Source organism: Fistularia commersonii, chromosome 2 (genome assembly GCF_037954325.1).
Source record: "Fistularia commersonii isolate RoL2024-O1a breed Wild chromosome 2, RoL_Fcom_v1.0, whole genome shotgun sequence".
NCBI lineage: Eukaryota > Metazoa > Chordata > Actinopteri > Syngnathiformes > Fistulariidae > Fistularia > Fistularia commersonii.
This window is the reverse complement of record NC_141285.1, coordinates 689,182-698,367: the sequence shown is the minus strand read 5'-3', so window position 1 is coordinate 698,367 and position 9,186 is coordinate 689,182. Positions and strand designations below refer to the sequence as shown.

The 9,186-nt window shown below is 51.2% G+C and overlaps 1 protein-coding gene and 1 long non-coding RNA gene across 8 annotated transcripts in view; one reads left to right on the top strand and one right to left on the bottom strand.

Moving 5' to 3' along the window:
• Positions 1-1,001: 1,001 nt before the first annotated feature.
• LOC147236071 (uncharacterized) lies at positions 1,002-6,124 on the bottom strand. Of its 2 annotated transcripts, none has more exons than XR_015107215.1 (4): positions 5,963-6,124; positions 5,590-5,759; positions 5,272-5,431; positions 1,002-1,269 (listed from the first exon to the last, which is right to left on the bottom strand). It is a non-coding gene; the product is annotated as an uncharacterized LOC147236071 (long non-coding RNA). The 2 variants fall into 2 exon arrangements; XR_015107216.1 differs by lacking the exon at positions 1,002-1,269 and adding an exon at positions 4,241-4,379.
• A 2,267-nt stretch (positions 6,125-8,391) lies between these two features.
• Positions 8,392-9,186, top strand: part of hspa12a (heat shock protein family A (Hsp70) member 12A) — a 41,520-nt gene continuing 40,725 nt past the window's right edge. For all 6 annotated transcript variants that reach the window (XM_086163614.1, XM_086163599.1, XM_086163582.1 and 3 more), the window contains exon 1: positions 8,392-8,589. In XM_086163614.1, coding sequence (XP_086019740.1) covers positions 8,550-8,589 — 40 coding nt within the window. In that variant the 5' untranslated portion in view covers positions 8,392-8,549. The remainder of the gene's footprint in view (positions 8,590-9,186) is intronic.

Sequence of the window (9,186 nt, the reverse complement as noted above, 5' to 3'; positions counted from 1 at the left end):
CACACACACACACACACGCACACATCTATATGAATAGTGCCATTTGTTTCACGCACACACACACACTCACACACACACACACACACCGAAGGGAGCTCTTTCTTTCTAAAGCCTTCGTACAAAAAGAAAAAAATCTTAATTCTGTGTAAAATGCAGCGAAAGCTCTTTTGTGTGACCTGTGAGCGGTGCACGCCATCTATCATGCAAAGTATATCTTAAAAAGTTCCTGCTTGGTTCCCGTGAACACACACACACACACACACACACACTGCAGTGAGTGTATGTGTGTGTTTTGGGTTTTCTTGTGTTTGTAGTTGCAAACCACCATGTGTAAAAAAACAAAAGGTGTGGAGATGATTTCTGTGAATCCAGGAAAGATGAGGCGTCGGCCCGGTTTGGCCCGGTTTGACGTCTTCGAGAGGGTCATCGGCCGCAGCCGTTCCCGGGAAGGTGCGTCCGAGGCCGGACCGGATAATCGGCGCAGATGTTGGGGTCGGCCGGCGGTGTTTTGAATCATTCGCGGCCCTTTGTTTAAGCCTAAGAAGTGGCCGACCCGCCGGTGAACCCTCTCCCGGCGCGCTTAGGAGGCCGACTTAATCAAGACGGTCAGAACACATTAAGTCTCCCGGCGTGCGGTTTTGCAAAAATCTTCTTATTTCACAGGAGCCCCCGCTCGCCGTCAGGTGAGTGACACTGCTCCCTGCCGTCCTCTCACGCTCGCTGCAAACCCTCGGGTTGTTATGTAGCGTCGCCCTCCATAAAAACACAAGCGCGTCACGGCCGCCGGATTCCACCCGAAAAGAGGGCGAAACCCGCGCGACGGCTGGAAATACCATTTTATCGTGCGAGCGATCGAAGATTTAAATACGGTTCCTCGCAAAAAAGATTGAACATCGTTCCCTGATCAGGATTGAACAGGAAAATCAGCAGAGGACGATTATTGGGAGGCGAAAAAAACTCGGAAAAATATGAACGACATCACATTTTATCGTCGTCGTGTTTGACAATCGCAGTGATTAACTGATATCAATGTTCAGCGTGTTGAAATGTTCTTTCTGCGCCATCGAACGTCCTCATGCAGCAGCTCGCTTCTCTTTGTCTGCCTGCGTCTGCCAGGCCTCTACTGCCCTCTAGTGGCGGGAGGCGTTCACCGCAGCCTCCTGCAGGTCCTCCGCTGGCCGTCGCCGAGAAGAAAGAACGTCCAACGCTCGTCGTCCAGTTCACAACGTGAGCATCGGCGAAGGGCAGTCGCTCCTTGTTTAGGAGGATCTAAAACGAAAAATGTAGTGTTTTTATGACTCGTGCGTGATCGATGTAAAGGGCTTTCGAAGAGGTGTCCAGAACAGGATACGCAACAGAAATAAGAACGCAAGAAAATGTAATGTAATAAATGAGAAAAACATTTTAGCGCTGCTCTAAAATGATAATTATCCTTTGTTAATCCCTGGTGGGGATTCTCTGCAGCGGGCTTCGGTCCAGCCGGGGCTTCGGTGTCGCTCGACAACACGAGGAGAATCCGACCAGGAACGTCGGCTTCCAAAGACGATTAGTTTCGTCGCGATACTTGTTGGGTTTATCACGATTCATTCCTTGGCCTCGTGGTCTCCGGCGAACCTCCGGGAACCCTCTTGCTGTGAGGAAGAAGTCACTTTTTCAAAGATACGACATGGCTCAACTCTATTTTACGTGCAATTTCTTCTCCACCTGAGGCGGCAGCCGTGCTTCCAGCCAGACGGTTAATTATCCAGCGGTTATTCAGCTAAACTCAAAGCGCTGCCAGGTGAACACATCTGTCCTTGGCTATTTGAAAAAAAATAGATTAAAACTCTACCGCTAATTATTTTACAGTTCCCCACATTTAGAAAAATATAGGAGGGAAAATTAAATGAAAATGAAATAAAATGCATGAATGTTACTTTTCAGTGGTACGTCATCTTATATGAATGAAGCATTTTATATGACATTGTAGAGAATCTGTCAGGCAGAGCTGGAAAGAGAAAGAGCAGTACGTTTCCAGGCTAAAGCGACCGAAGCATCTGATGCTGCTCGCGTCGTATTTCATTTTTTTCCTTCATTCGTTTTCTTTTTTTGAACGATAAAAGTCCTGCAAACAGAATCATTGTCCTTGCTGCATAATTCACTTCCTTTGCCTTGGAAATCATTTGCGGCGGGACTCCCTTTGCTGGAGGTTCAGGGATCCTTCGGAGCCTTCGTCCGGAAATGAAAGCGGCGGCTGAGGAATAACGTAGCGTCCGAACGCCGTCCCACGGGACTCGCATACTTTTCCCCTCGTTGATGTATAATTCATTTACATCCCCTTAAACGGACGACTATAAAAGGGTATTTGACGAGGCCCGGGATTTACTGCCCTACGTTTGAAACCTGTCGATGCGCGTTTGGGTCGCAGAGAACAGGACCGACCGAAACCCATTTACTGTTTAGAGCCGTTATCTTTTGGAACGAAGCGCCGATCGAACCCGCAGAACCCACCAAACATCCCTTTCCAAATATCCACTCAGAACAGAAAATAGTGCAAATCAGAGACGACGATGAGATGTTGCTCGGCCGGATCGGACCGACGAGCGGGTTGAACCCGGCTCGCGAAGCTGAAAGGTACCCGGATTCAGGGGTAAAGCAGATCTTCCTCCATGTGGCTAAAAAGACTTTGACGCCCCCGTCGCTGTCAGACTCTGAGCAGAGCAACGAAACCGTTCAACAGGAGACACGACGGCGCTTCCGCTTCGCAGCAAGAAGGTCCAGGGTTCGATTCCGAAGAGGAGCCTTTTTCTTTGGAGTCTCCATGTTCTCCTTGGGTCAAAACCAAGCAGGAGGTTCACTGGATGCTCAGCGATACATTTCCCAGACACCTGACTGACAGAGAGTAGTCGTATGTCTCTGTAACGTGACAAGGAGGGAACACACGGTTGACGATCGGGCGAATAAACGTCCGCCATCAACCGGCAACCGGTCCAAGCTCGCCGGTTGGAGAAGCGGTATGGACAAGGAATGAATGAAGAAATGACTGAAAAAAACAATCATTTTTATTGAATCCATCATCTGTTAGATTGCGTGAATCTTTGCATCTCTGAAAACATGCGTGTTCGGTCCAGGTCATCACGTCCACGCGCCGTCCAATCCTGGCTGCTTCACTTCAAGTCAAACACAAAGAGTAAAACTCAAAGAACTATCAACTCCTTGGTGGTGAAAGCAGACGAAAACACCCGTTTTCTCAGTCGAACTGTCGACGTCCCGCCATTAAGTGAGCAAGAAACACCAGGAAAAAGATTTTAAGCACGAAGAGGGATACGACTGCGTGTTTCAAAGTGACGGCAGAGCGGCGCCGCAGTCGGCCAGGGAAGGCGACGCCGCTGCTGGCGGTGGATCTGAATGAAGAGTGAAGTTGTACCTTGGCGTCTTGCTCATAAGTCAAGTCGAGTTCACATAGCGCTGATTCACAGCTGAGTTGTCTCAAGACCTTCGGAGAAGGTCTGGACGACGCTCTCGCACGAGCACTTGGCGGTCGGGACGGAAATACATCCCCGGACACGTATGACTTCAATGTGGGCGACGCTCCGTCTTGACCGGTGGGCATACAAGAGGGGAGCAAGACTGGGATAGAGATAGAAGGAGGTTTGAGAGGTTTGGGGAGACAAGTGAGGATAGACAACAGGTAGAGGAACATCTAGAGAGGTGGAGGTATGCTCTGGAAAGGAGAGGAATGAAAGTTTGTCGCAGCAAGACAGAATATATGTGTGTGAATGAGAGGAACTCGGGTGGAACGGTGAGGCTACAGGGAGTGGAGATCAAGAAGCTGGAGGATTTCAAGTATCTAGGGTCAACAGTCCAGAGCGTAGGAGAGTGTGGAAAAGAGGTGAAGAGACGTTCCAAGCAGGTTGGAATGGGTGGAGAAAAGTGTCAGAGGTACCAAGAGATAGAAGAACATCAGCCAGACGGAAAGGAAAGGTGTACAAGACCGTGGTGAGACCAGCCATGATGTTTGGACTAGAAACTGTTCCAATGACCAAAAGACAGCAGGCAGAACTAGAGGTTGCAGAGATGAAGATGTTGAGGTTCTCTTTGGGAGTGACCAGGATGGAGAGGATCAGGAATGAGTCTATCAGAGGGACGGCACATGTTAGATGTTTTGGAGAGAAGGTCAGAGAAGCCAGACTGAGATGGTTGGGTCATGGACAGAGGAGGGAGAGAGAATATATTGGTAGACGGATGCTGGAATTGGAGCTGCCAGGCAGGAGGTCTGGAGGAAGACCAAAGAGAAGGTTTATGGACGTCGTGAGAGAAGATATGAAGGTAGTTGGTGTGAGAGAGGAGGATCCAGAGAATAGGGTGAGATGGAGAAAGTCGACTTGTTGTGGCGACACCTGAAGGGAAAAGCCGAAAGAAGAAGAGAGAGAAAGAGGAGAGACAAGTGAGGATAGAATGTCCAGGAGGCAGTTTTAGATATCTGCCAAGTGCACCTCCTGGAGGCCTCCTGCTAAAGAGGCCCAAAGATGTTGAGGTGGTCAAGAAGAGCAAGAGGACATCTGGGGTGACCTCTTACGTCAACCGCCACCCCAAGTCGCCTCGAACAAGTGATTGGACAATGGGACAATTGGACAAAATAACCATTTTAGCATGAGTTTGAGGGTTTGGATGTCATGATTTCCCAAAAAAGACGAGGCCTCGAGACCCTTAAAAGCGATGATTTTCACTCATCTGTTTTCCGTCTTAGTTTTGGATTAGACGCACGATGTCGATGTCGCGGCCTCGCCGGTCATACGTGGGATTAACACAGGACTTTATAAACGATAGTGAAGCTCCACATCGGGCTCGAAGAGGCTGAAAGGAACAACGGGTGACCTGATCGACCAGGTGCTTTTACTCTTCGGACGATCCGGGGCCGAAGAGGGAGCGACTGGACGGTGTGGTGACAGACGGGTCTCCGGATAATGTCGTGGAAAATGTCAAGTAAGTCAATCGAAATCTGAGCATAAATTTGAATTTTCCCATCGTGCTCTACATGAGGAACTCAAAAAGGAAAGCATGTTTTTGACCTGGTAAAAGTCAATTTTATACAGTTCAGTTAAGATAGTTGAATAGCCGAGTTTGTTGGCTGACAATTTTAGATGTGCTGTTGCTGCGGCTGCACTAAGGAAATAACTAAACTAAAAAAAAAAACAGTCCAAGGGCATTTTGGCCATGAAATGTGCAGCTTGGCGGGGGCTTTATGAAGAAAATGACAGTTTTCTTTCCAGCCAAAGGCCACGTGCTCACCCACTCGGCACCATCACATCATCCTTGGGAGGAGCGCTGAGATCTCAAGGTGATTTCAAGTCTTCCCAACGGCTGAGAATGAAATGCACATGACTTCTCCGCTCCCTTTACTTCAAGTGTGGATAATACACCCGCCGATGTTCAGCTGGACCTCGCCGACCTGCAGAAACACACACACACACACACACACACACACACACAGCGCAACACTTTCAGTTGAATTTCTCCTCCGATATACAGATGCGGTCGTTCGTTCGATGTCCGAGCCACCGGTTCCTGCCGATCCCGGCCGACGTTAGCCTGTTAGCGCACACTCACTGTCTCATTCCCCGTCTTCAAACGATCCGGCCGTCGCTTTTCCGTCGTCCGAGGAATCTGGAGAACCCCAAGAAAACCCGCAGCCTTACAATTAAAAGTAATCTGGATGCGTTGCGTCGCCCGCCGACCGCCGTCCTTTCAATATCAACCTCCTGGACGTTCAGCTGGACCTGGAGAGCGTTCAAGATTTTGGATATATGAAAGAAAAAGAACAGAAATGGGCGTCAAATGGATTCACCGCTTAACTCAAGCTATGTTTTCTTCACTGGGAACAGTATCGTTGTTGTGTAAGTTCAAAGTGTGTCGTGCACGTGAATGCAATAACACGGCGAAATGATGCATTTTTATTGAACTTTCGGTCATTCGGCCTTACGTCATCTGTGCCGTCATTGGACGAGAGGCGGCTTCATCCGCAGGGACTCCGACGAACGACAAACACTGTGACGACAAACACACCGCTGTCGGAATCAAACTCGGATCATCATCGCTCCTGCGTTTGCGCCGTATTTTTAAGGGTCTCTTCGCTGCATGTGTGAATTCTTGTTGCGCTTACTGACCTTCAAACAGTTTTGAGCTCAAGCGGGTGCCAAATTGTTTCGGCGCGCCTTCGGTAAGCGACGGAGGCGCCTCCGGCCCGCCGCGCTGACGCCAGGCGTCCGCCATCGCCGGCAACCATAAACCAATCAGAGATTAGCACGCTCACCTCCGGTACCTTCTGCGCTTCCGAACAATATGACCGACGACCCCCGAAAATGGCACCTGCTAAGACGTGCTCACGAAGCAGAATTCAAAGTCTATCCGCCGCGCGGTGGATGATGGGAAGCGAGCGGTCGCCATGGAAACAGAGGAAGACGACCAAAAACAACAGAGATGAATGAGACGGATCAAGCCGGACCAAACCGACCCTCTGGTTTGGCTTTAAGTACCGTTTGTTTTATCGTGCGGGTGCCTTGTGGATGAAAACACCTTTAACATCTTCATGAAAGTCAAAATCCAAGAAAAGCAGAATCCAAACACGAGGCGGTCTTTCCGCCGCTGGTGGAAGCCCTTTGGAAAAACGATTTATCCGCACTCGGTTTCGGCGGCTCGGTTTTCATCCTTTCTATCGGCGCAGGTTCCTGATTCCGGCCGGTGCAGAATTTGAGCAACAGTCGCCGGTGAGTCACGGCAGAAATGGCGTCCGGCGGTGCGATGACTCAGTAAACAAAGCGGGGGGTCGCGCACTTCCTCCTGCCAGGAGATCCGTAAAGGAGGGCGTGGGTGAGCGCAGGAAGCCGACCCCGGCTTATTCTTCTCATTCTATCCCAGGAAGACGCCCAAACGTGCGTCCAGATTTGGTCTAATGTGGTCGACTCCAGGACGCTGAATTAAATAAGAATATCGGATTATTGCCATATCTGGGCTTGCGCTGTGACCAGAGCTCTGAGGAGCAGGATTTCAAGCCGCTGAGTTACAGCGCAGCTCGGACTCCGTGTGAACTCACACACACAAATCCACATTAAATTAAAACGCCACGGAAAAAAAGCTTCGTTCCCCTTTTCATCCTGACATTAGTTATAAATTCTGTCTGGTTGTCATGGTGATATCGAAAGAAAAAAAGTGAATCTGGGTTTTTTGACAACTTGAAATGATTGAATGCAACTGATACACACACACACACGTGTACATACATTTGTGTAGCGTGCACATGCATATATACACACTTCTGGTGTGGCGTCTCCATGTTCTGTCTGGGTTTCTTCCCACAAAACAACAAAAAGTGCTGGAGGTAAAAGGAAAACCCCTGATTTTTATTTCATTTCCACCCACTTCCTGTTCACCTGCTCATCTGTAACCACAGATACGACATTTTCTTTCATTATTTTTCTTTTATAATTTGTATTTTGCTGCGTGCACTGCTGAGTCATGTTCTATCCAGATGACCGGACATCAGTAAAGTGCATCTGGTGTCCGAAGGCCCAGACGTGCAAAGGACCGGCGAGCGCAGGAGTCTGCAGCCGCGCCATCGCAAGGATGACATGCCGGATTTAACTTCCGTGATCTGCGAGGATCCGACACTCACACATATTCTGACTCACACTTTAACTCATATAATCGGGACGGCTTCCCGATGAATCCCATGATGGCGTGACGCCTCCTAAGGCTTCTCCTCCAGTCGGGGGACGAGAGGCCGGAAGCACGACCTGGACGTTGGCGTTTCAGCCACCGGCTCCTCCGTTCTTGGTTGATTTATTTGCAACCGGGACGATCGATTTGTGTATCGACGAGTAAATGTTGGGACCGCGGCGAGACGGAGACGTGGCCCGAGAAGGGGAAGGACTTTAAATACTTAAAGCGTCGAGGACGGCGGGAGAAAACGACACGCAGGGCGACGTGAAACAAACATCCCGCGTCCCGGACGGCGTGAGACGGGACGCCTCGGAGACAAACTCCATCCGAATCACCGACGTGCCTTCCGGAAGAGGCGGGAACCCCTCGGAGATCCAGGACCCCCCGAGGGCCGACGCTTTGCAGGGCGACCTGCCGCTCTCTGCTCGCCCTCCATTTGTCCGGGAGGCTGAGGAAGGAGCGAAGAGGAGGAGATGGAGGAGGAGGAGGAGGAGGAGGAGGAAGGAGCATCTGTCCTGCGCAGAGCTGCAGCTGCAGCAGCAACAACCCGGGCCAGGACACCGCGATGGGAGGGGCAGCTGCAGTCTGGGGTTCAACATCCTCCTCCTCCTCCTCTTCCTCCTCCTCCTCCTCTTCCTCTTCCTCCTCCTCCCTCCGTCCCTCCCTGAGCTCCTCCATGTGCTCGCAGCGCCCTTTTCCCGGACGGAAGTGAGACGGTGAGGCGGCCCGGCGGCTGAGCGCTCGTCGCCCGTTACTTTGGTCCCGGTTCGGCGTCCCGGTGAGGTGGGAAGATTGCTTGGTGTGGCTGCATCGGAGAGAAGGCGCGGGAGGAGGAGAGACTGCGGGACAAGATGACCGCCAAGGAACCGGCCATGGAGAACATCATTACAGGTTTGCGCTCCTCCCTTCTCCTCCCTGTCGTCCCTTCTGGTCTCTTCTGGTCTCTTCTGGTCTCTTCTGGTCTCTTCTGGTCTCTTCTCCCTCCCGAACTACCGTTTATTTGTTATTGTTGTTGTTGTTTTTCGGCGCCGCTTCCGCCTTCCGATGGGCAATTATTGCTCTCGCAGGGACGAAATGCGCAGAATCCGCTCCGCGCGTCCACGCCGCCCCCCCCCCCCCCCCCCTGCGGGGCGCTGCGGTGCGCGGAGAGTTACCGCAATGCCGGCGGACCTCGCCTCCCCTCCCCGCGTCACCCCCTCTACGAACACGGCCGTGCGGGGGAAAAGTTGCTCGTACGTGCGCGTCAATGCAGCAAAAAAAAAAAAAAAAATGTGCATCATCTTTCTCAGGTGGACCCCGCCCGGCCGGGAGGACCCGCACCGAAAACAAACCCACCCCCACTTTTCACCCAGGCTTCCCCTCAGAACATCTCCTCCTCCCCTCCCTGCCCCCCCCAGGGTGACCCTTCCTCCCCTTCAGCCTTAGCGAGCCATCGTCTTCCTCGCCGTGCAAACATGTCGCCTCTTTAAGATGCAAACGCCGATTTAT